This window comes from Bufo bufo, chromosome 3, assembly GCF_905171765.1.
Source record: "Bufo bufo chromosome 3, aBufBuf1.1, whole genome shotgun sequence".
Lineage (NCBI taxonomy): Eukaryota > Metazoa > Chordata > Amphibia > Anura > Bufonidae > Bufo > Bufo bufo.
Window position 1 is genome coordinate 44,896,652 of NC_053391.1, and position 26,654 is coordinate 44,923,305.

General features: G+C 47.7%; 1 protein-coding gene across 2 annotated transcripts in view; it reads left to right on the forward strand.

Moving 5' to 3' along the window:
- Positions 1–23,738, forward strand: part of BACH1 (BTB domain and CNC homolog 1) — a 35,586-nt gene extending 11,848 nt beyond the window's left edge. The window contains exons 1-5 of one of the 2 annotated variants that reach the window (XM_040423173.1): positions 1,028–1,117; positions 11,543–11,827; positions 15,834–17,159; positions 18,976–19,182; positions 22,388–23,738. In XM_040423173.1, the coding sequence (XP_040279107.1) occupies positions 11,588–11,827; positions 15,834–17,159; positions 18,976–19,182; positions 22,388–22,792 (2,178 nt within the window). In that variant the 5' untranslated portion in view covers positions 1,028–1,117; positions 11,543–11,587 and the 3' untranslated portion in view covers positions 22,793–23,738. Of the gene's footprint in view, positions 1–1,027; positions 1,118–11,542; positions 11,828–15,833; positions 17,160–18,975; positions 19,183–22,387 lie in introns of those variants that run through there. The other variant, XM_040423174.1, reaches the window with a different exon arrangement.
- Positions 23,739–26,654: the final 2,916 nt, after the last annotated feature.

Genomic DNA, 26,654 nt, shown 5'->3' on the forward strand with positions numbered 1-26,654 from the left:
ACTTCGTGCACCGCGGGTGCGCACTTAGGGGTATAGAGATTTTGCAGCGCAAAATGTTGCATCAGATCTCCCTACCCCTGAGTGCGCAGGCGCCCACAAATCATCAGTTGCAGTTCAGCTCTGCTATGTGGTGAGCTCGGTATCCAGCACTCAGCTCTGCGGTAAGGATGAACTGCAACTGATGATTTGTGGGCGCCTGCGCACTCAGGGGTAGGGAGATCTGAGAAAACATTTTGCGCTGCAAAATCTCTATACCCCTAAGTGCGCACGCGCGGTGTACGAAGTACTTCTATCGCGGCGCTGCAATAATTCTTTGCTAAGCCGGTGGATGTGCGCTTGCGCCGCGCACACCCTCCTCCAGCTGATTCCTGTGCGGCCGCGTCACTTCCGGTATAGACTTTTCGCAAGGTATAGAGATTTGGCAGAACACCGGATCCATTCTTCCGGTCTAAGCATGGTAAAAATGTGAAAAAAATAATAATATAGAAACGGATCCGTTCTTGCAATGCATTTGTGAGACGGATCCGCATCTGGATCAGTCTACAAAAGCTGTCCGGTTGCATGCAGATTGCCTGATCCGGCGACGGAACTGCTTGCCGGATCACTCTGCCGCAAGTGTGTAAGTATTAGTCAGTATGGTAAGTGCATGAAGATTGGACAGAAGACTGAACAATCCCTTTAAGTACATTTGTCTAGTATGGTAAGTGCATGCTGGGCGGTACAATTACCATCTGACGGACAGTGTCAGATTGGACAGAAGACCGAACAATCCCTTTAAGTCGACCCCTTTAAGTAGATTTGTCTACTCTAGATCACTGGTTGTTTCTGCTTCTTGCCTTGCAAAAAAAAATATACCAAATGACTATGGTGGCCCGTACTCTGTGGAGCCTCACAGTGCAGGCATCTGGATATCAAGCACACTGTTTGCTTTGTATAAACCCATGAGTCAGCACACACAGCAGCAGCCTGTCCACAGTTCGCAGACTGGCTGAATTTGACCTTCCTGAGCCTCTGTCGCCGGTGACGTCACGCGGCTACGTCATTCCAGGAGACCCAAGCAGCCCAGAAAACGAGGAAGAAGAGTCAGAACCGAAGGGAAGCGATGTCTCCGGCTGCAGTAAGTGTGTGCAGGCGGCATGGGGGTGGGAGAGCAGCCTGCCGAAAGTGGGGGGGAAAGGCTCTCGCTTCTGGGGTGTTCCTGACACGAGCTCTTAAAGGGGACGCGTCCCTCTGGTGCTGTGGTCAGGTGTATATAGTGCTGCCCCTGCGTGTCCTAAGCTGTGCTCATATAGCATGGCTCCTAAAGGGGTTTTATTTTTATCTAATTTATTGCATAGGTTTTGCATAATCTTAGGTTTGAAAAAAAAAAAAAAGCCGTGATTGCTGCCTGGCGTGTGACGTCACCTGGTCACATGACACAGTGCAAGGCAGTCAGGTGATGAAACCGAGAGGGATATATATGTATACACGCGTTCATCAGCCTGACGCCCAAGTCTGTCAGCATTCCTGAAAATAAAAAAAATTCTGGAGTTTTTTCTTGTGTGTGCCCTCCCTCTGTTATTCCACCTAGAAATGCAGGAATAATAAATTGACTGCTAGGGGCTGCCATTGCCCCTGTCTGTACACAGTCTGACCCTGTCCGCTCTGGTTGGGCAATATCATATTGTGTAGGGATGCGCCCCGCGGCATGGAGGATGGTAACGTCTAGTTGTCAGTGGTCATACGTTTCCAGGAGGAGTAACAGAGGGCTGGCGCAGTGTAAACTGTACAATAGAAAGTAGGGTATGAGCCCCCTCTGGCCCGGAGGGGAGATGGGACGCGGCCCCCTCTGGCCCGGAGGGGAGATGGGACGCGGCCCCCTCTGGCCCGGAGGGGAGATGGGACGCGGCCCCCTCTGGCCCGGAGGGGAGAGGCTGGTTTTAGGGCTGGCAGATTGAGCAGTTGCTTAGGGGAACCCGAACAAAAGACCACCCTGAGTAATGTGAGCCGTGTCCCCCGTGTTCATTACAGAAAACTGCAATTGTTTGAAAGGAACACAATCCTCTCTACCTTCTGCTCTGCAGTGATCTACAGTATATGGCGGTATTATGTAGTCCAGGGATGCTCAACCTGCGGCCCTCCAGCTGTTATAAAACTACAACTCCCACCATGCCCTCCTGTAGGCTGTCCGAGCACGCTGGGAGTTGTAGTTTTGCAACAGCTGGAGGGCTGCAGGTTGGGCGTCCCTGATGTGGACGCTGTATGGCGGTGTTATTTGTGTGGTATTGTTTTATCTATCTAATCGCACACAATGCACTCGGAAAGTCCTTGTTATGTTTCAGCCTTGTGATAAAATACAAAAAAAATCCAGTTTTCCCCATCATTCTGCAGTCAGAACGTTAGAACTCTTTGCTGATTTATTATATCTTGCGCTGACATAAGTATTCAGACCCTTCACTCAGGACTTAGGCCTCATGCACACGGCCGCAGTTTTGGCGGCTCGGATGCGGACCCATTCACTTCAATGGGGCCGCAAAATATGCGGACAGCACTCCGTGTGCTATCCGCATCCGTTGCTCCGTTCCGTGGCCCCGCAAAAAAATATAACAAGCGTTTTGCGGACAAAAATGGGCAGTTATATTAAAGGCTGTCCGTGCCATTCTGCAAATTGCGGAACGCACACGGACGCCATCCATGTTTTGCGGAACCGCAATTTGAGGACCGCAAAACACACACCGGTCGTGTGCATGTAGCCTTAGTTGAAGCCCCTTTGGCAGCGATTACAGCCTCCAGTCTTCTTGGAGATGATGTCACAAGGCTCAAGGATTTTTTGCCATTCTTCTCAAGCTCTCTCAGGTTGGATGGGGACCGTCAGTGGACAGCCATTTTCAGGTCTTTCCAGAGATGTTCGATTGGGTTCAAGTCAGGGCTTTGGCTGGGCCACTCGAGGACATTCACAGAGTTGTCCCTAAGGCAGCTTTGACACTTGCGTTTACATCTCCGGCAGGCTGGTCCAGCTGGGGTGCAACCTTCTGGAGATGTCTGGATCCAGAACTGCTACCTGACACCTGTCCCGCATACCCCATTCACTGCAATGGGGACCAGCGGAGATCTGGCTGCAACCCGGCACACATGCTGAGAGGCGGCCAGACAAAAACCACTCCGCACAGCAGTATTTGTCCTGCCGCTTCTCGGCATATTTGCAGGGTTGCGGCTGGATCTCTGCCAGTCCCCATTATAGTGAATGGGGCTGGGCGGCGATGCGGTTGCTTCTGGCAATGCCGGTAAGCAGAGAGATCCAGAAGGTTGGACCCTGCCGGATCTCTTTACCGCAAGTGTAAAACGGGCCTCATGTTTTCTTGGCTGTGTGCTTAGGGTCAGTGTCTGGAAGGGGAACCTTTCGCCCGGTCTGAGGTGACGAGCAGTGCCAGATTACTTAGTTTGGTGGGGCAGCCATCTCTAGGAGGAGACCAGGTTGTTCCAAACTTCTTCCATGTAAGAATTATGGAGGCCACTGTGCTCTTGGGAACTTTCAGTCCAGCACAAATTTGTTTGTGCCCTTCTCCAGGTCTCTGCCTCCATGTAATCCTCTCTCTGAGCTCTACAGGCAGTTCTTTTCTCCTCTGCATTGTCAGCTATGAGACCTCTATAGACAGGGCTGTGTCTTTCCAAATTGTGTCCAGTCAACTGAATTTACCAGAGGTGACCTCCAGTCAAGGTGTGGAAACATCTCAAAGATGATCAAGAGAAATGAGAGGCCCCAGGGCTAAATGCAAAGGGTCTGAACACCTATGTCCATACAGAATGTTAGTTTTTCCTTTTTAATACATTTGCAAAAAATTTCTAACATTCTGTTTTCACTTTCTCATTATGGGGGATTGAGTGCAGAATGATGGGGGGAAAAAATTAGATGTTTTTTTTGGGGGGGGGGGGGATTTTAGCACAAGTCCGTAACCTAACAAAATCTGAAAAAAAGTGAAAGGGTCTGAAAACTTTCCAAATGAATTGTGTCGCGCTGCCTGTGCGTGGCGCGCGCTCTCTGGCTGGCTGCCTGTGCGTGGCGCGCGCTCTCTGGCTGGCTGCCTGTGCGTGGCGCGCGCTCTCTGGCTGGCTGCCTGTGCGTGGCGCGCGCTCTCTGGCTGGCTGCCTGTGCGTGGCGCGCGCTCTCTGGCTGGCTGCCTGTGCGTGGCGCGCGCTCTCTGGCTGGCTGCCTGTGCGTGGCGCGCGCTCTGCGACCCCCTGATACTATCCACTGTGTGACTGGTAGTGTGAACAGAGCCTTATGTTTAGCAGACTTCTCTGCCCTCAGAACAGAGAACAAGACCCGGTCGGGTTCCTATGTACAGGATTGTGGCAGTGGCGTCGTATATCCGTGTGCGCGCTCCAGCAGCCTCATAGCTGTAAGACGGCACGTTTCATGTAACTGGAGGTCATGTGTCTATATAGATGGATTCCAGGTAAGGGCAGAACTGAGCAGATATCCAGAAACCCAAGGGTTAAAGTTGAAAGCAAACAGACCAGTAGTTCCACCTGGGAATTTCCATTTGCCCTGGAGACATACCTGAGATGCGGGCGGCCGTGTGTTGTACGTGTAGGTTGCTTCGCACGTGTCGCGCTGTTGTTTTCTTGCTGCTATGTGGTTCACCTTGAACCTTTAGCCATTTGTAGACAGGTGTCGGGCTCCCACAGGTTACAAGCTCCGGGAGGCCGTCGGGGGTTAATTTGGAGGGTGCCGCAACTATAACCCCAACCTGGCAACTCTAGTCCTCAGCGGTGGGAGCATGCTGGGAGCTGTACTCCTTCAGTGACAGCTGGTGCGGAAGATGGGGCTCCACCTTCACAATCGCTTTCTGTTGTTTTCAAGGCTTCTAAAGTAACAGAAGCAAAAAGGGGCTATCCCATTACATCAGCCTATCCCCTGTACACAGGATCGCAGGTAAGTGATCGGCGAGGGTCTGACACTTATCCCCTATCCAGAGGATAGCAGATAAGTTATTGTAATAGCACAGCCCCTTTAAGGGTATAACCACTTGTGGGATGTCTGCCACAAAACGGATGAGATTTTACAAAACGCACCATGGAACGAGTGTGCACAGTGCTTGATCCGCACTGTATATATAGAGTGATACCTGCGGAGGACCCCTCCTGTGTGGGCGTACCTTAAAGGGTTTCTTTCCAGGACGACTGCTGCTCCTTATGGTGGACAAAGACCTTAAAGGGGTTGTGCAACCAGTACATATCGATGACCTATCCTCAGGATTAGGGATGAGCGAATCGACTTCGGATGAAACATCCAAAGTCGATTCGCATAAAACCGGTTCAATACAGTACGGAGCGAGCAACTCCGTACAGTATTAGAATGTATTGGCTCCGATGAGTGGTACCTTGGAACCGAACCCGGGTTTCGGGAAATGGTTTTTCACAGTACAAATCAATTTATGAAGTTATTGCGCGAAGTCTCGCGAAGCAATAACTTCGGCTCATCGGAGCCAATACTTTCTAATACTGTATAGAACAAAGTTTTATGCAAATTGACTTTGGATGTTTCATCCGAAGTCGATTCGCTCATCCCTACTCAGGATATCTGATCGGTGGGGGTCTGACTCCAGGTGGTGCTCGTATGAACGCTTCTCCTTGAAGATTACCTTGCACATAGTGTCAGTAGTCTCAGCGGCACAGCGATCACTTAAACGGGACGTGCACTTGTACGACCGACCGCCGCTGATCGGTGGGAATGCCGGAATCAGACCCCCACCCATCAGATATTGATGACTTGTCCCGAGAATGCACAACCTCTTTACTGCTTCTGTAACGCGTGGAGGATTTTCCACCTGTAAAGGGCTCATTCACACGACAATGAGGGCTCTATGCCGGTATTGCGGACCACAGCGTGGGCGCAGCGACCGTACAGTTGTGTGCATGAGCCCAGATCTGGAGAAAAATCTGCAGCTCATCTGCCCTTTGTGAACATATCCTAAAGAGACTGTCTCATCAGAAACCACCAGGGGACTTTTGTTAGGCCTCCTGCACACGACAGTATTTTTTTCACGGTCTGCAAAACTGGGTTCCGTTGATCCGTGACCGTTTTTTCGTCCGTGGGTCTTCCTTGATTTTTGGAGGATCCGTGCGGAGCCAAACGGATCCGTCCTGACTTACAATGCAAGTCAATGTGGACGGATCCGTTTGACGTTGACACAATATGGTGCAATTGCAAACGGATCCGTCCCCCAATGACTTTCAATGTAAAATCAGGAGTCCCTATTATACCATCGGAGTTTTCTCCAATCCGATGGTATATTTTAACTTGAAGCTTCCCCATCACCATGGGAACGCCTCTATGTTAGAATATACCATCGGACTTGAGTTACATCGTGAAAACTCATATCCGACAGTATATTCTAACACAGAGGCGTTCCCATAGTGATGGGGATGCTTCTAGTTAGAATATACTGAGAATTGTGTACATGACTGCCCCCTGCTGCCTGGCAGCACCCGATCTCTTACAGGGGGCTGTGATCCGCACAATTAACCCCTCAGGTGCTGCACCTGAAGGGGTTAATTGTGCGTATCATAGCCCCCTGTAAGAGATCAGGGGCTGTCAGGCAGCAGGGGGCAGACCCCCCTCCGTCTCCAGTTTGAATACCATTGGTGGCCAGTGTGCGGCCCCCCCCTCTATTGTAATATCATTGGTGGCCAGTGTGCGGCCTCCCCCCCCCCCCGATCATTGGTGGCAGCGGAGAGTTCCGATCGGAGTCCCAGTTTAATCGATGGGGCTCCGATCGGTAACCATGGCAACCAGGACGCTGCTGCAGGCCTGGTTGCCATGGTTACTTAGCAATATTACAATATTAGAAGCATCATACTTACCTGCTGCGCTGTCTGTGACCGGCCGGGAGCTCCTCCTACTGGTAAGTGACAGGTCTGTGCGGCACATTGCTTAATTATCTGTCACTTACCAGTAGGAGGAGCTCCCGGCCGGTCACAGACAGCGCAGCAGGTAAGTATGATGGTTGTAATATTGCTAAGTAACCATGGCAACCAGGTTTGCAGTAGCATCCTGGTTGCCGATCGGAGCCCCAGCGATTAAACTGGGACTCCGATCGGAGCTCTCCGCTGCCACTAATGATCGGGGGGGGGGGGGAGGGGGGGGAGGGTAGGCCGCACCAATGATATTACAATAAAGGGAGGGAGGGGGGGCCGCACACTGGCCACCAATGATATTCAAACTGGGGAGGGAGGGTGGTCTGCCCCCTCCTGCCTGGCAGCCCCTGATCTCTTATAGGGGGCTATGATATGCACAATTAACCCCTCAGGTGCAGCATTGTGCGGATCACTGCCCCCTGTAAGAGATCGGGTGCTGCCAGGCAGCAGGGGGTAGTCATGTACACAGTTCTCAGTATATTCTAACTTGAAGCGTCCCCATCACTATGGGAACGCCTCTGTGTTAGAATATACTGTCGGATATGAGTTTTCACGAAGTGAAAACTCATCTCTGAAAAAGCTTTTATGCAGACGGATCTTCAGATCCGTCTGCATGAAAGTAACCTACAGCCACGGATCACGGACGCGGATGCCAATCTTGTGTGCATCCGTGTTCTTTCACGGACCCATTGACTTGAATGGGTCCGTGAACCGTTGTCCGTCAAAAAAATAGTACAGGTCATATTTTTTGGACGGACAGGAAACACGGATCACGGATGCGGCTGCAAAACGGTGCATTTTACGATTTTTCCACGGACCCATTGAAAGGCAATGGGTCCGCGAAAAAAAAAAAACGGAAAACGGCACAACGGCCACGGATGCACACAACGGTGCACGAGGCCTTAGGGGAATCTGTGGCCAGCCAGGGGATAGGTGTAATACAAAAGGACAGCTGAAGTCCGCTAGAACAGCTGCAGCGTATACAGAACGGCTCTCCATTCTGGCTCATAGAGGGGATCGGGAGCACAGGACACCCGTCTCTGATGTTCATATGCTCTACGACATTCAGATTTTGCGGCAGATTTTTGTGTGGCGCAATGTAATGGAACATGTGAATCCACCCTTAAAGGGGTTGTCCACGTGTGTGTGTGTATGTTCTACGTGCTGGAGAAAAAAAAAGAAAGTAATCTTAAATGCCCCCCAAATGTCTTGTATGACCTAAGGCTCCATTCACACGTCCGCAATTGTGGTCCACATCCGTTCCGCAATTGTGCGGACCCATACATTCTCTATGGGGACCGAATGGATGCGGACAGCACACTATGTGCTCTCCGCATCCGCCTTTCTGGAGCGCACCGCCGATCCTCCAGTCCGCGACTCCGGAAAAAAAATAGAGCATGTCCTATTCTTGTCCTCAATTGTGGACAAGAATAGGCATTTCTATGGGGGTGCCGGCCGGGTGTATTGCGGATCCGCAATGCACTACGGGTGTGTGACTGGACCCTTATATGGAAAGCCACAAAAAAAAAACGTGTCTCACCGTAACTTCTGACTTCACCCTCTGCAACTATTACCCATACATTCTGTATATCAAAACTACCATTATGGAAAGAGGACATGCCAGAAATTTATATCAGAACATACATTTAAAAAAAAAAAAAAATTACAGAAAAATAGAGCCCTATGTATCACGAAAGGCACAAAATTTAGTTACATCACCAACAGTAAAAAAATAAAATAAAAAAAAGTTATTGCTGTCAAAGATGCATGTACTAAAAAAATATGCCTGGTTGGGAAGGGGGTGAATGGCTCGGGCTTGAACTGGTTAAAATAGTTCCCCTCCTGTACGTGCAGTACGTGACTTCTACAGCTGAAGTGCTTTTCTTTCCATTGCCAGCTTTTATATGTTTTTGGATTTTTTTTTTTTTTTTTTTGTTGAATGACGTCGGCAAGGTGGAAAACTGAAGCAAATAGAAAGGTCTTGACTTTTCTTGTTCCCCTCGTTACATTTCACAGACTCGGAGGAGATTGCAGAGACGTTGTCGTCTTTTTCCTTCCCTTTATTCTCGATCGCGGGCGGTGCGGTGGGATTCCCCTGTGTTTGTGCTAATCCACTATCGTCCGCTCGTGTCCAGATAGTCTGAGATAGATGTGCTTGGGCCTGAGCTGCAGTACCAAGCACAGCCACTATACTATGTAAGGCGCTGTAAGGAGACCGCAGCACTCTGGGGACCCCGCCGATCTGATATTGTTAAACCATCCTGGAAACCCCCTTTAACATTGAAGCCTTACTTTTCATCACAGATTCTGCCCCCCCCTCTTCTCAGCCAAGTATGCAGGTGTTCTGGCGGTTGCTTTTCTCCCCTGTGAACACAATCATCTGCCCAGTCCCTCTTCCTTCCGATGGCGAGAAGTCAGGGCACACTCTTACACATTTGATGGTTAGGCAATCCCGTCGAAATCTGTGGGTTTGGCTGCAATTAAAGGGGCTTTCCAGCCTCAATTAAAGGGATTTGAATATTAATTGACTGTCCTTAGGATAGGGGGTCCGACACTCCGCATCCCCTCCATTCAGCTGTTCTGCAGTAGCTGCGACACTGCTCCTCCACAGGTCCATGATCCATTGTATAGTGGAAGGAGCGCTGCTCCCATTGAAGTCAATCCGATCGGCTATTGATTGCCTGTCCTGAGGATAGATCGTCAACATTAAAATCCTGGACAACCCCTTTAATGCGTATGGCCACTTCCAAGTTCTGACGGTTGCTCTCGCCAATAGGCTGCGGTTTACATGTCCTTTTCAGCATGGTGCCAACCATATAGTTTTTATGGTGGCGTTTATCTCCCCCCGAGAACATAAGGATCAGGCGTATTGAAATCCAGCATGCCTGATCCTTGTTTGCTACGTCATCTAGCACTGTGAGAGAGTCACATCGGATGGTCTGACGATCCAGCCAGTGTTCATGTAATGTGCGCGGGCAGCTGTACAGGGCCTCCTGCGCACGATGGGCACAATACGGATACCGTCCACGCGCATGGCACATTTTTCACACTCCCAATAGTAGAAATTGACAGGAATAAGACCAATAATACGTTCGTGTGCACGAGGCTTTGTGATGTGAGTGGAGAATAAAACCTAATTGGTGTCAGATATGTAATATCTTCCAGTAGTGAAAAAAAAAAAAGAACTCCGGTGAAAGTTTTCTACTATTCACTTGGACGGATTTGGCCTGAAATGCTGGGACATCTGCGTCGGCACATTAATCATGTATGAAGCCGGCTGCCCGCTGTCTGTTGCCCGGTCTTTCTCTGCCTCCCTTGTGGCACAATTAGACGGCCCGGCTAATGGGCAGATTTTATATATATATATATTTGTTTTTTTGGCGACATGTTTTCATGAATCTTTCCATAATTTATAACTGATGGCAGCGCGCAATCTCTGCCGTCTTTTGCCAGTGTGAGAAGAGGGGACTGGCAGTACACTGGCACACTGCCCTCACCTACTAGAATGCGAACCTGCTTTGCTATACACCCCACACGAATGATTGTAGGCTCTATGCACATAGAAGGTATACGTGACCTACCTCCATCTTGTCCACAGACGCCCATGCACATGGTATACGCCAAAATAGCGCCCTTTTCATGGGAATACTATGCTTCCCTGAACGAAGGCACACAGTAAAAAAAAACATGCAGTATGCATTTTAATTTTCTTCTAAATTATTATTATTTTTTTTTAATGGGAGCCTTTTGGCGACGTAGCATTCTCTCTACTTATGTGGCACAAGGTGTGTTGGGAGCCATAACGTCTGAAGATCCTGACCTCCTATTTAAACAGCTTTTCTCGGATTTGTAGATTAATGACCTGTCCTCGGGATACTTCATCATCGGCCGCAGATTGGTGGGTGTCTGCTGTTTGAACATGCTGTGGTGCTCCAGCGAGAGCCGTGGCCTCATCCTAGACCATTTGCTGCTCAGACCCATTCAAGTGAATGGGCCTGGGCTGCAATCCCAAGCACAGCCACTGTGCGGCGCTGTGAAGAGTCTGCAGCATTCATCAGAGTGCCACAGCCTCCGCCAATAGCTGTTCATCAGGGGTTCCAGGTGTCGGACCCCCCCACCAGTCAGATATCGAGGGGAGGGGTAGGTCATCAGTATTGAACTCCCATCAAACCCCCTTTTAATAGAAATCCATCCTAACAATCCGCTGACAGCGCGGTTCTGGAGATCGAATGGGAAGGTGCAGCGGCCACTACAGGGGGAATGTAGTATTACACATGGCTCATTCTTGTAATACATGTAGAGGGTACCAGCGCTGGAACCTCTTTGGTTAGCATCTCTGGCAATTGGAGCACAGGCACTTGTCTAGGGTGCCATTGGGAAGGGGAAAGGTTCAGATTCTGTATCCATAAAATCGGGTGCGACATCTGAGTTTGGTGTCGGGATACGGCAGATGCTTCAGTTTAGGGCAGTTGTTCTTTAGTCTGGTTTCCCACCAAAGCGTTTGCAACACTACGACTCCTGGCAGCCCGCAGCTCTCGGGCCATGCTGGTTATGTAGGAAATCCTTGACAATAACCTCAGCAGGCTTGGAGGATGTCCTGTCAGAAGCCGCTGTAGTAACCCCCTGTTTGTTTTTCTTGCAGTGGTGGAGCTCCAGGGAAGCATGGTAGCCGAGTACCCTGTGCACGATGTCTAGCAGTGAGAAGAAGGACGACGATTTTGCTTACGAGTCTTCGGTCCACGGTGAAAACCTTCTGCTTCGCCTGAACAGCCAGCGGGAGCAGGGCCTGCTCTGTGATGTGACCGTCCTGGTGGAGGACCAGAGGTTCAGAGCACATCGCTCCGTGCTCGCCGCCTCCAGCGATTATTTCCTATCGCGCGTCGTGCCGCCGAGCAATGGCGAGTTGATCATAACCCTGCCTGAAGAGGTGAGAGCCGTACATGTCTGACTGATGGAGTCCACGCATGTATACACAAGACCAGAGGTAGAACCGCCGTTGTGTAGTGAGCGGTGCACGCGTCTAGGGTCGGCGTCCCATCAATCCAAATGCAAAGAAGACCGGCACTCGCTACGATGAATACAATATTATCTTTTTAATTCCCACATAGAGGAACACATTGAGTGACGCGTTTCGACTCAACAAACGAGTCTTTGTCAAACAGATTGACAGGCTCGTTTGTTGAGTCGAAACGCGTCACTCAATCTGTTCCTCTATGTGGGAATTAAAAAGATAATATTGTATTCATCGTAGCGAGTGCCGGTCTTCTTTGCATTTGTATACACAAGACTAATGAGAAGAACCACCGTATATCAAAAGTAGTCAGCAGTCCCTTCCCTGTACCCCAGCAGCCACAGCAGGGCCCCATCATCGTCTTACCTCCCACATGCCTTCTTCACGCTCCTTCTGCTGGCAGTAAAGCCACAAGCAAGCAACATTTCTACACAGGGCTCTCGTTATGTCCTCCGCTGTGCCCTTTCTCCACCGAGCAGGAGCCTGTGGCTTCTTCTGGTGGAGGAGATGGAGCTTGATGCTTGATCGTGTAAAGAGGATCTTTCAGCTCTTGTCTTCCCAATAATAGCATTGTTTCTTAGGACCCTGCATTGTGTTATTCCTCTGTTTGGCCAAGTTCACACTTCAGTTATTGTGAGACAAAAACACAGCTCAGAGCAGATGTTTCCATCACACCTGAGCTCTGAGGAGGCGTCACTACTGGTTTTGGCTCACCATAACTGAAGTGTGAAGTCAGCCTAAGGGTACGTTCACACAAACGTGCCATACTTTGCAGTCCACAAATTGCGGATCTACAAAACACGGATACCGACCATGTGCGTTCCCCGATTTTGCGGAATGCACATGGCCGATGCTATATAAAAAATGCCTATTGTCCGCGGACAAGAATAGGACATGCTTTGTGTTTTTTTGCGGGGCAACGGAACTATGGATGCGGACAGCACACTGTGTGCTATCCGCATCTTTTATGGCCCCCTTGAGATGAATGGGTCCGAACCTGTTCTGCAAAATGGTGGAATGGATGCGGACCCAGAATTTTGGTTGTGTGAATGTACCCTTAGTCTTGGAAATGTGTGAATAAATTGTCAGTCTGACACGTTAGGCAGGGGCACACCCAATGACGAGGGCAATGTATTCATACATTTCCAGTAGAGAGGAATGGCGCAACGCAGGGTTACAAGATAAGAGGTTTAAAGGCATTTTCCATCCAATTTTTTATTTTTATTTTTTAAGGGACCACAAAGTTTAAAAAAATAAATAAATGGGCCATGGCCACTCTCTCTAATTCCCCACTGGTTCTGTTCAGAATCTGGTCCAGTCCCCGCTGCCAGGACAGTGGCGTGGCGCTTGTCAGAGTGATTTGCACCCTCCCATTGCATGATCTGCCCTCTGCTTTTGCAACACGTGGAGTTTGGATCCGTAGAAAAGTATATAGAATCTGTACGCCACGTGCTGCAAAAGTAGAGCCGATGCAAGCAAGGTGCATATTGCTCTTGAGAAGTGCTCCTGCACCTTCCATGCTTTGTGTGAAGGTTTTGGTAACCTTTCACCCTTTTTAAAGGGGAACATAAAAAAAGTCTATGAACACCTTTCGAGACAGTTATTATTTTGGAATGCATTTTATTCATTTTGGGTTAAAAATTATTTTTTCAATTAGTCTTTATTAAAAATGTTCAGCTGTTTCTGTGATAGAGGGTTTAAAAATAAAGTCTATTTGCATGCTGTTGTTTTCTGCTCTCTTTGAATCCTGTCATCTGTCGGCTCATGTGTAGCCCTTATGACTGGTATCCTGACCTCTTAAACACTTATTATTGCTTATATTTAACCCCTGTATCTCAGAAATGGCAGAAAAGTTTTAACAAAAATCTATTGGGAAAAAGATTTTTAGCCCAAAATGAGTAATATGCAAACATTGCTCTGTAGGTGTCCATAGCATTTAAAGGGGTTCTGCAGTTTGTTTAAACTGATGATCTATCCTCTGGATAGATCATCAGCATCTGACCGGCGGGGGTCTGACACCCAGGACCCCCGCCGATCAGCTGTTTGAGAAGGCAGCGGTGCTCCTGGAGGATAGATCATCAGTTTAAACAAACTACAGAACCCCTTTAAAGGGAGTCTGTCATCAAAGTTTCACCTTTTTAACCCTTCCCATTAGGGATTGACCGATATTGATTTTTTTTTAGGACCGATACCGATAATTTGTGAACTTTCAGGCCGATAGCCGATAATTTATACCGATATTCTGGGAATTTTCATTTTTGAAAAAAAAACGAAATTCCTACCACAAATCTGAAAATTAATATGTTTATTGTTAACGTGTAGTTTTTTTTTGTAAATCTTTCTTTTTCATTTATACTTAATATTTTTATTTATTTTTTTACTAACTTTTAGCCCCCTTAGGGACTAGAACCCTTGTCCTATTCAGCCTGATAGAGCTCTATCAGGGTGAATAGGATCTCACACTGTCCCTGCTGCTCTGGGCTTTGTGCACACAGGAGCATGGAGCTTACCATGGCAGCCAGGGCTTCAGTAGCGTCCTGGCTGCCATGGTAACTGATCGGACCCCCAGGATTACACCGCTGGGGCTCCGATCGGAAAACAGGGGGAGAGGGGATCCTGTGGCCACTGCCACCAATGAAGAGAAATCTCTCATTCATATACAGGAGGCGGGAGCTGGCTGCAGAATCACATAGCCGGCTCCCGACCTCTATGAGCGGTAGCTGCGATCCGCGGCACCTAAGGGGTTAACTACCGCAGATCGCAGCTACCGCTCATAGAGGTCGGGAGCCGGCTATGTAATTCTGCAGCCAGCTCCCGTCTCCTGTATATGAATTAATGAGAGAGGTATCTTCATTGGTGGCGCAGTGGCCATAACGCCTCCCCTTCTCTTGTCCTTCTTCCTCTCATTGGCGGCAGCACAGGGGGAGGAGACACTGCTTCCTTCTCCCCTGTGCTGCTGAGGGAACACTGAGAGCAGCGCGATCTGTGTTCCCAATACGTTATCGGAATATCGGCAAAATAGATGCCGATACCGATAACGGTCAAAATACTGAATATCGGCCGATAATATCGGTAAAACCGATAATCGGTCGATCCCTACTTCCCATAGCTTTCTAGCAGCCTTACAGTTAATGAAAACGTTACCTTTATGAGCAATCCTGGACTTATAAAATCGGCAAAAAACATCTTAGTAGCATATGCAAATGAGGGCTCGCAAGTGCCCAGGGGCGGCGTTACCCTCGTAGGTGCCCTGCTAGCTCAGCCTTATCGTCGCTTCCCCCCGCCCATCCTTTCCCTCTGACCGCCCATCTACTTTCTTCTTGTTTCGCCGAGATCCCGCGCATGCGCACTGCGATGCCCATTCCTTGTACGGCATCACAGTAATTAATGCGCATGCGCCGGCCGACGGACTGAGTGCGCAGACGCGGGATCTCGGCGAAACAAGAAGTAGATGGGCGGGCAGAGGGAAAGGATGGACGGGGGGAAGCAAAGAAAAGGCTGAGCTAGCAGGGCACCTACGAGGGTAACGCCGCCCCTGGGCACTTGCGAGCCCTCATTTGCATATGCTACTAAGATGTTTTTTGCCGGTTGTATAAGTCCAGGATTGCTCATAAAGGTAACGTTTTCATTAACTGTAAGACTGCTAGAAAGCTATGGGAAGGGTTAAAAAGGTGAAACTTTGACAGACTCCCTTTAAGTTGATTGCGTATTAAAACAAGCTATACATGGCATGTCTCTATGATTAAATAATTTATTCTTGTGTCATTGAGTCAAGGACCTAAATGATCTGATGTGATTCACTACTTTTCAGTCAATTTTTTTTGGGAAAAAATATCTCTTTAATTTAGTTCGTAGGCACAACATAAGGTTTTCTTCACTGTAAAATTTCTCTTAAATTTCATCTTGCAAATTCTGTTCGCAGGTGACCGTGAAAGGCTTTGTTCCGCTCCTTCAGTTTGCCTACACCTCGAAACTTCTGGTCAACAAAGATAATTTATTGGAAATCAGAAAGTGTGCCAAGTTCCTGGAGGTGCACGACATTGAAGAAACCTGTTTCGAGTTCCTTCAGTTAAAATTCTCGGACCATAAAACCGAAAGCTCAGAGTGTCCCAGAAAGAAATGTTGTAAGTCCTTCTGTCCGAAGGCGAGTAATCAACGTCAAGCAGATGAAACCCAGAGAGTGGTTGTACATGAAGTGGAGGATATCTGGAGGGAGGACTTTTCTCAGAACCTCAAATGTCCATCGGAGATCGAAAATTTATCCCCATCCCCGGAAAGTCCAAAACAGCCATGTGAAACGTTCTGCTTTGCCAGAGAGAATGCTTCCAACTTCTCCTCTCTCTGCCCCAAATACAGGAAGTTTCAGAAGGCTTGTAGAAGTGGCAGGGTCCGGTCCGTCAGCACCTGTTCCAGCAACCAAGAAGCTCAGAGTCCATCACCAGCACCCTCCAGTGAGCTATCAGAGGGTAACAGTCAGCCAAAATCTCAGGTGGAGGACCTACCGGTAGGTAAGCCTGACGTGGGACTGAGTGCTCTACCTCCGCCGGACACTTATGTCATTTATAAGAACCTCATGCGCAGCGAGGACAAAATTGCCCCTCCTGCCGTCTTCCCTCCGTGTTTTCCTTTACTACCTGGGCTTCCAGACTTCAGTTCTGTGCCTTTTCCATGTGCTTATCAGCCATACAGGAACGTCAACTACATCGACCCACCTAACAGCTCCAGTCCAGCAGGTCTACCAGATAGGGGCAGCAATGAAGCTAGCAACAGTCGGCCGCCTGATTTACCAAAAACAGACCCAGAGATGTCTCCCGCCACGGAGCCGCAACTCATTCAAGAGCGTAGTAACGTGGAGAGGGAAGTGGCAGAACATCTGGCGAAAGGTTTTTGGACCGATGTCTACCGCACTGAATTTTCAGGTCAACAAGAAATGGATTTGGTGACTCCAAAGCAACTGCAGGAAGTGGGCACAGTGGACAAAAGGGCTGAATGTCCATGGCTTGCCATTTCCATTTCCAACGAGACCCCTGAACGGACCTTCACCACTCTCAATCCGGTCTCATGCCCCTTTATCAACACCATTAGTAATGAAGATTGTGCCACCAGTCCGAGCAGGAACAGCGAGAGCATGGGGTCGACGCCAGAAAAGTGCCCATATGTGTGTCCCATAAACTTGGAGGAAGAATCTGAAACGGACAGCGAGGAAGACAGCGGGGGATCTTTTTCTGCCAAAGAGCTGGAGTGTGAGGTGGGTTCCAGTCATAGTTTTTGTCCTGTTTTTTATTTTTATTTTTTATTAGATTTGTTTTCCCAAGTAAATTGGTTTTCTGGTTTATTCACTGAATATTTTTGTATTAACAGGTTATTCACTATCTTATCAAATGACTGACCGATCAGTGTGTGACCCTGATAGATCATGAGACTGAAGGGACCATAGTGCTGGACTCCTTCATTGCAAGGGGTCAGCTCAGACACCCACAGAGCCCTATTCATGTAAATGGGGCTGACTGCAGCACCCCGCACAGCCAGGGACGCAGCATTAAATCAGCACTGTGACCCCCTTCATCCTCGGGATCAGTACAGGTCCCAGAAGTCAGACCAACCCCCACGATCATAAAGTGGTGGCCAGTTTTTATTTTATTTTTTTATTCAAGGAAAGAGATTTCATACAAACTACAGAAAGAATAATTCTCACGTCTGTAGCCAGCTTTAGGGTAGGTTCACACTGAGCTTTTTAGACGAAGTTGTGAGGCAAATTTTCCTGCGGGATTTTCGGCCAAGGCCTGAAGTGGATTTAAAAGGAATTGGGAATATATAGGAAGGACGTATACTTTGCCTTCCTGCTGGATCCACTTCTAGCTGAAAAACCTCATACAAAAAAAAGCATCCGTGGCACCCAGTAATAAAAGGTGGAGTGGGGCCCTTTTCTGACCATGCCCTGAGCCTTCGTCTACCATCTTTTTCCGCTTCATCGGGTAGACGTTTGCTGTTTTCCAGTAGTAGTAATGTGGTGACTACTAACTGACCCGACCTCCTAAACTTTCCAGACATTGTAGCTAGCTGTCTCTTCCCTTGTGACGGCACACAAGTAAATAATGAAGAGAAGACGGCACTCCACTCGTAACAGCTGATCGGCGGGGGCGCTGGGTGTCGGACCCCCGCCGATCTAATCCTGAGGATAGGTCATCAACCTAAATCAAGCGGACAACTCCTTTTAAATATTGGTAAGATATCCTCAGGATATCTTATCAGTAGGGGTCTGGCACCCCTGCCCATCATCTTTTGGACGGGGGTGTGGTGCCTTGGCCAGCGTTGCTGTCTCTACCTAGGCCTGTGACCTTTTGTGGAGCTCGGTCCCATTCAGTACCAGGAACAACCACTACACAATGTATAGCGCTGTGCTTAGTATACACATCCCCTTCAAACAACTGATCGGCAGGGGGTGTCGGGAGTCCTCCAATCTGATATTGATGACCGGTCATCGATATTTAATTCCTGGGCACCCTTATTTGCTATGCCTGCCAGATTTACGGCCAGGAATACATCAATAAAGTATCATCGCTCCATCACCAGTGGTTAGTGGGGTGCCTTAAAGGGGTTGTCCGGGCTTTTACTGTTAATGACCTATCCTCTGCAGGGTGAATAGGTCATCGATAGCGCACCGTCTCCTCATACAGCGGATCAGCGGGGGTGTCTGATATTGATGACCTATCCTGAGGATAGGTAATCGGTAGTAAAAGCCTGGAAAACCCCTTTAAGTTCTTTGATGGGTAAGATTTCAGCATGAATGCAGCAGCTGGATTGCATTGTGTTGGATCTGAACGTGGAGCCAAGCGCACAGACCGCGGTGTTGATGCTCAGTAAGGTCCGGACTAGGAATTCTGCAGAACTGGGTACCAGAGATGACCCGAGCCATTGAACTCGATGCCGCCGGCAGGGATTTGCAGGAAATAGCATTGGCAGTTGCAGTGAGGCTTTTATCGTCATCACACAGCCACCGCCGCCTTCCACATCTTTGGATTTCTTCATAACTTATTGCTCTTTTTTTTTTTCCCTTTTTCTAGCAAAAACTGCCATTCAACGCACAGAAAATAATTTCACTCTCACGATACGACTTCCAGTCCCTGGTAAAAATGCACAATCTGACCTCGGAGCAGTTGGACTTTATCCACGACATACGCCGACGGAGCAAGAACAGGATCGCTGCTCAGCGCTGCCGGAAGAGAAAGCTGGACTGCATCCAAAACCTGGAGACGGAGATCCAGAAGCTGGTAAATAACTAGACGGCCGCAGTACCCATGTACTTGTGTACGGCCGGTGGGAAAGGGCCCAGATCTGGCCAAACGTCATTGAGCATAAGTGTGTATTGTCCGAGCGGTGGGGAATCTGCTTTTAGGATGCTTTTGAGGTGTCCCCTTCATGGTAAAATGAGTTTTTGAACATATTCTCTAGCAATGCATCAGCTGGAACACGAATATGGGTCCAACCTGAGAACGAAGAGGCTGCAGTTATCTCAGTTATCTCACATGAAAACCATAGCAAAAATGAAGCTCGCCTCTCAAAAAAACAAACCTTCGTACAGCAATGTCACCCGAAAAGGTTATGGCTGACAGAATACGGTGAGACAAGAATGGAACAGTTTTCTTAGACCATAAAGAGGACCCGTCCCCTCTCCTCGTCTGTTTTAGTGACTAGCTGCATCCCCCATGTAATACCGATCCTGGAGCATCTATTCTGATCACTCTGTTGTGCCATTCCTCTATTATTCCTCCTAAAGGTTTACAAATTGCCAGCAGTCTGCAGTAAAGGTACACCTGGGTGTTACCAATAGCGGGTGTGTCTGACTCTGTCCAATCAGTGCTGCTGGTGTCAGATTGTACTGTTTCAGCCCCGCCTCCCCCAACTGGTAACACCCATCTGTGCCTTTACTGCTATCTGCTGGCAATTCATTCATAACTTCTAGGACCAATAATAAAGGAATGGCACATCATAGAGCCATAAGAACAGATGCTCCAGAATTGTTATTACATGTGGAATACAAGTAGTTACTAAAAGCGACGTGTCAGAAGAGGGGACGGGTCCTCTTTAAGGCTGGCCATACACCTGAGCTAACGGTTGGCCAGTCCACCCATACATGTGCACACTCGGCTCAGCTGAACATTTAGTGAGAGGGGAGGAAGCCGGTGTCAGAAAACCTTACCTCGTCAGATTCCCTTACCCCACGTGACTGCTGGGGGTGTGCGCCTCTGTGCATGCGCAGTACCGGAGCATGGGTAAGGTAAAATTACAGTGAGCGTTGACACTGCGCAGGTGTGGTACTGCGCCTTCGCAGAGGCACACCCCTGGAAGTCACGTGGGGTAAGGGAATCTGCCGAGGTAAGGTTTTCTGATATCACACCGGTACCAGACTCCACTGGCGGCGGCCTGATCTCCCAAGAACAGAAGGATCGGGCAGCTGAAGTCCAACATGACCATTTCTTAGCTCCCCTGACGTAAGCTGTCTGGAGGATGCCATACACATTAGATGGTCGTCTGAACCCATCAATATTGGCCAACATATATCGAACCCCCTATTCTTATGGTTGCTGCTCTCCCCGCCATAGTCACTGCACTAAGGTGACAACTCTCTCAGCTCCTCTTGTCACTGAAGGGTTACAGGAAGGACTCTCTGCCTGCGATGTACTATTACAGTGTGAACAGTGCACACAATGATTTAATAGACACGACGTGTGCTGGAAAATTGTCAGAAATATTGAAACTGAAACACACCGTGGTAAGAGGACAGCCATCACTAGTGACGGAGATGTCTACTAAACTAACGCGTTTCCCAGTGACAGAGCTGTCATGTGCCCGAATATACATCCGATCAGGAGAAAAGGAGAAGCGGTAAATCTGATCCTCGTCCCTCCACGTGATGGGCTCTGCTGTGAGTAATACGTCTCGGGGTCTCTGTACGCATAGTGTTTGCTGATGATTCTTTGTCGCTCTGGGAGGAGATGAAAGCGCGGACGCTACACGAGTGACAGTGCACGTCGCAGTACACGAAACCCCAGAGCCACTGACGAGGGATCTGAGATTGGGTCATTTCAGGACCTCATGAAGCTCAAAGTGAAGATTTCAGCTGGCAAAAACCCTTTCAGTAGAAAAATAAAAAAATCTTCACTATCAGGATTGGGACAGAGTTGTCATACCCCACACTTCACCTGTACAAGAGTGGCGCTGTTTCTGGAGGCAGCCATAGTTTTCCAATCTCTTTCATGCCCCGTTGAATAATTCCTTTGCCCTTGTGTGTGCCCATATGGGTGTACCAGTATAGGCTAAAAAGAATGGAGGTACAACCAGCCGTGCACCTGGTTTACATGTAGTAATCGTGGAGGGCCCTTTAATAACCTCAACAGGACACAGGGAGGTTATTATTTTTTATTTATTTTTTTGAGTGGAGGACACTAAAGCGTCAGGTCTGTGTGCATGTTATCTACTGTGCGGCTGGCTAAGGAGGTTCTTCATGTGTACAGCAGATAACACTCCAGCATGAGATGGCATGACTGGCACAGCGGAGGGAAGAGATGTGCGAGGACTGAAGTGAGCGCCACCCTCTCCTGTCATATAAGGGTTCCATGTACCTATTGTCCCACTACATATAGGCAGGTTCCTTTCTCCTATAGAGTGTAAGCTCTTATCGGCGAGGACCTCTCTCCTGTAGAATGTAAGCTCTTATGGTAGGGCTGAAATGATTACTCGATTGAATCGAGTAAATCGACACAAAAAGGATTCCTTCGTGCCATGTGACCACGGAGCCGGAGTGAAGTGCTTGCTTTTACTCACCGCTCCGTGGTCACCCGCCGGCCTGCACCGCGCTACACTGTATACTGTAAGTAAGCGCACACTTTTTGCTCAAATGTAAATAAAAGCTGAGAAATGTGGGTTTTTTTTTCCACAATAATGCCTCTTGTAAATCGTCTTATTATCTTTTGGGAGACACCGATGTCATTTCCCGACAAAAAATTACTTGCTGGTTGAATAAAAGGAACTAAGTAAAATTATGGGCAGCACTGTATGTGCAGGGTCCTCTCTCCAGTAGAGTGTAAGCTCAGATTTGTTGACATAAATGCATCAGTAATCCTGCCATCACAGCAGACTCCCGGTAGAACAATTATAAGCCATTGGGGTCCATTGTGCACCGTGGATCGGAGCAGTGGTGTTGTGGCTTCAGTTTTGAACCCCCCTTCCTTCCCACCAATGCAAAGGTGAACAAAGTTCTTGACAATTCTTGGGCATTTTCAGCTCATAGTGGGTCCCCTGGTTTGTACGTTTCTCATTTAGGCAGGGCCGAGAACTGTACCTATGTAGCCCACAGGAAACCTGAAATAATTTGCACTTGTCACCTTAGGGTGAGTCATCAACCTTTTTGTTCAAGTTTTATATTCATAAAATTTTGACCTTTCTTTTTTCCTCTTTTTTTTTTTTTTCTTTTAGCTAAATGAAAAGCGGCATTTGCTGAAGGAGAGGGACCAAATTTTGTCCACACTGGGAGAAACCAAGCAGAACCTGTCCGGTCTGTGTCACCAGGTCTGTCGAGAAGCGTCTCTGAGCCGAGAGCAGATCCAAGTCCTGTCAAAATATTCCAGTTCTGAGTGTCCCCTGTCCTTCCTGGCTCCGGAAGGGGGGAAGCTGCTGCTCCAGTGTGAAGCCGTATTACAAGAATTGGCAGGAGGGCTGTTAAACAATGTGGAGTCTTCCCACCCGCAAGTGAAAGAGGGCTGCAGCATACAGAGTCCGGGCCAGGTACCAGCTTTACCCCGGCAGTCCAGCGCTCAAGGGGGCATCGCTGATACTTGCCGGCAGGTGACTGCTAAATGCACTACTGATGAACAAATGTAGGATTACTTCTATTCGGAGGGGATTTTACTTTTTAACACAAAGCAATATTTTATTTTCCATTTTTAATTTTTTTTTCCATCTTGAAGAAAGCAAAAAACAACAACAAAAAAACACCTACCACCATCCAAAGTTCAAAGAGATCTAAATGTTTGGTCTCCTTTTTTGAAAAAGATTTTTTTCAGAGTACTCATGTCTGTAATGTCGGTAATGTCACCCTACTTTATTGTTTTGGAAGAAGAGGCAGCCGAATATATATTATATGATTATTACTTGTAATTTTGTATATTGTGTGCCAGTGTAACGTCTCCGGGACTCCCAACCAGGTCAGTAGCACTCCAAACATTTCTATTTCCTCCATAGAAGAACTGCCATGCACTTCAAAACATTGTGCCCATGCTCTTATTTTTTGGTAATGTTATGCATCCTATTATTGCAGTGAGAGAGTGTTTCCATGTAAGGGCTGAGCCCCTTTCAAGACCGAGGGAAATGATAAGTCTGGCTTCCTGCAGCCCCCTCGAGTGAGCTCCTGTGTTCCCCCTAGTGGTAACTGCAGGCAGTCTGGATTTGTCCAGACAGTATTTTAAATTTTTAACATTTATTATTTTTTTAAGGGTCAGAATGGTAAAAAAAAATTAAAATAAATTAAGTGATACATCACCAGTCCCTTGCCAGTGCTTCCCAGATCCCCTCTGGTCTCTACTTCTTGTTCCCTCTCAACAGCAGAACTACTTCCGAACATCAGATTAGCGGGGGCGATAGTCAGACCCCAAAGATCTGCTATTGATGTCATCCATATCAAATTACTGGAAACCCCCTTTTAAAGAGGTTATGCAGTGCTGTGTTGATGACTTGTCCTCAGGATAGGTCGTCAATATCGGATCAATGGGGTCCGACTCCCAGGACTGCCGACGATCAGCTCTATGAAGGGGTCATGATGATCTTCACTGTTTAAGGCTGCATTCACACGTCTGTGGTGTGTTGCGGAACCGCAAATTGCGGGTCCGCAATACTCCCGCCCGGCACCCCTTTAGAAATGTCTATTCTTGTCCGCAAGCTGCGGATAAGAATAGGACATCCTCTATCTTTTTGCGGACCCAAAGATCGGGGCCACGCACCGCAAATGCGGATGCGGACAGCACACTGTGTGCTGTCCGCATCCATTCCGTCCCCATAGAGAATGAATGGGTCCGCACCCGTTCCGCAAAATTGCGGAACGGATGCGGACCCATTTTGCGGACGTGTGAATGGAGCCTAACTGCGCGCTTTCTCCCTTTTTAGCGGCCGTGTGTAATTACAGCTCCTCGTCCCATTCAAGTGAATGGGACGAATGGTTTAAGTTGCACTGCACCGCTGCTACACGATTACACAGTGCAGAGGACGTACAATATTATAGCACTTCACAAACCCTTTAAGATTTAGATAAGAAAATTTGGGCTCTGAAATTAGTCCCCCCAGATTATTGGCCTTAAAAACCACATAGCGTTAAAAATATTTTTTAATTAATACATTGGACTTATTTTGGGGCTAACCTCATCAATAGGTCTTGATTAAAAACTTTTTTTCCGGTTTGTTCTCTACAGCCTGCACCTTTCTCGGATAGTATTGGCTGCTCTGTGTCCACCAAGATGAAATCCGTCAGAGGCTTGAACTGTAACCGTTACCCCTGCACTCCTGAGAGCTCGTAAACACTCATTTAAGCTAAGTTGTTATCAGTTAGATAAGCATTCAACTTAAATGAGGGCGATCGCTCAGGAATGCAGAAATAAGGGTTACAGAATAAGCTTGTCAGGTGCATACGCAGGCAGACACTTCCATCCAAAAACTTTTTTCATCACATATTAACAACCTTTATGTGAATATTCTATGCAATTTTTTTTATTTAAAAAACAAACAAACACGGGTGGATGGTTTTCTGGATATAATTTTTAATTTTTGAAGTCACTTGATTCTACTTCCTGTCCAGGCTCTTTAACTTCCTCTTTGTTTGGACTTTTAGCACGGCAGGCAGCAGTCTCTCTTAACACTGTGACTGGAGAGATCCTCCCTGTGGTGGCTCCATTAGAGCATCACACATTACTCTGATCAATGCAATGCTTATCTGTGGGCCTCTTTATGTAGGCCGAGAACAATGAAGCTGCCACACTGTTATCCCAATTCTACACCTACTGTTATCATGAGGATTACTCTTCAGATGACATCTTCCCCTCACAGCAGTAGTAAACTGATAATGGTTTCACTACCTATATAGGAGTTTTATCTCTGTGCGGACTGCCACAGAAGTACAATTTGTGTATGTAATTTTTACTGGTATTGTACTGCCAAAATGAAAAACAGCCAAAACGTTTGTTTTTTTTAAATTGTTTTTTGAGGGGAAAAAAAAACTCTGACCTTAGTGCCTCTCTAAAAGTTTTTAATAAAGACCTATTGGAAAAATATATATATATTTTTTTTTAGCCCAAAATAAGTACAATGCAATGATAAAAAAAAGTAGTGCCAAGTGTTTAACCATAAACGGGGATGTTTTGGACCCATGTGATATCTGGACTGCAGTTGTACAGTACATAAACCAAAAGTTAGAGCTTCATGGAAGAAAAATTATTTCCTATTTTAATAGCATTATATCATACAAACTCTTTTTAAATGGACACTAACCAGATTTTTTTAACTTTTTTATTTTTTCATTTTACTTCTTATCAAGTAGCTGGATATGCCATTATTATTCCACTATGACTTTCTTGGCAAAATCTGAGTAAAATAATCAGGGGAAACATGGTAGAAATTGGTGATATTTTAAGTGGGCTCCTCCTTGGCACCCCTGATATTCCATAAACCTTACTAATATATATATATATATATATATATATATATATATATATATATATAATTACACACTAGGGATCGACCGATATTGATTTTTTTTAGGGCCGATACCGATAATTTGTAAACTTTCAGGCCGATAGCCGATAATTTATACCGATATTCTGGGAATTTTCATTTTTGTGAAAAAAAAAATTTCCTACACAAATCTGCTGAAAATTAATATGTTTATTTATTGATCTCTATCAGTGTGAATAGGAGCTCACACTGTCCCTGCTGCTCTGTGCATAGTGCACACAGCAGCATGGAGCTTACCATGGCAGCCAGGGCTTCAATAGCGTCCTGGCTGCCATGGTAACCGATCGGAGCCCCAGGATTACACAGCTGGGGCTCCGATCGGAGGAGCAGGGGAGAGGGGATCCTGTGGCCACTGCCACCAATGATTAATACTGGGGGGGGGGGGGGGGGGCGCACTGCGCCACCAATGTTTTTACTATTGAGATGGGGGTGGGGGGCGCACTGCGCCACCAATGATTAATACTGGGAGGCTCTGCGCCCCCAATGAAGATAAGTCTCTCAATCATTCATATACAGGAGGCGGGAGCTGGCTGCAGAATCACATAACCGGCTCCCGACCTCTATGAGCGGTAGCTGCGATCCGCGGCACCTGAGGAGTTAACTACCGCGGACCGCAGCTACAGCTCATAGAGGTCGGGAGCCGGCTATGTGATTCTGCAGCTCCCGCCTCCTGTATATGAATGAATGAAAGGCTTATCTTCATTGGTGGCGCGGTGGCCACAGCCCCTCCCCTCCTCTTATGTTCTCTCCTCTCATTGGCGGCAGCGGCAGCAGCAGCACAGGGGGAAGGAGACACTGCTTCCTTCTCCCCTGTGCTGCGGAGGGAACACAGAGAGCGCTGAGAGCAGCGCGTTCTGTGTTCCCAATATGTTATCGGTATATCGGCAAAATAGATGCCGATACCAATAACTGTCAAAATCCTCAATATCGGCTGATAATATCGGCCAAACCGATAATCGGTCGATCC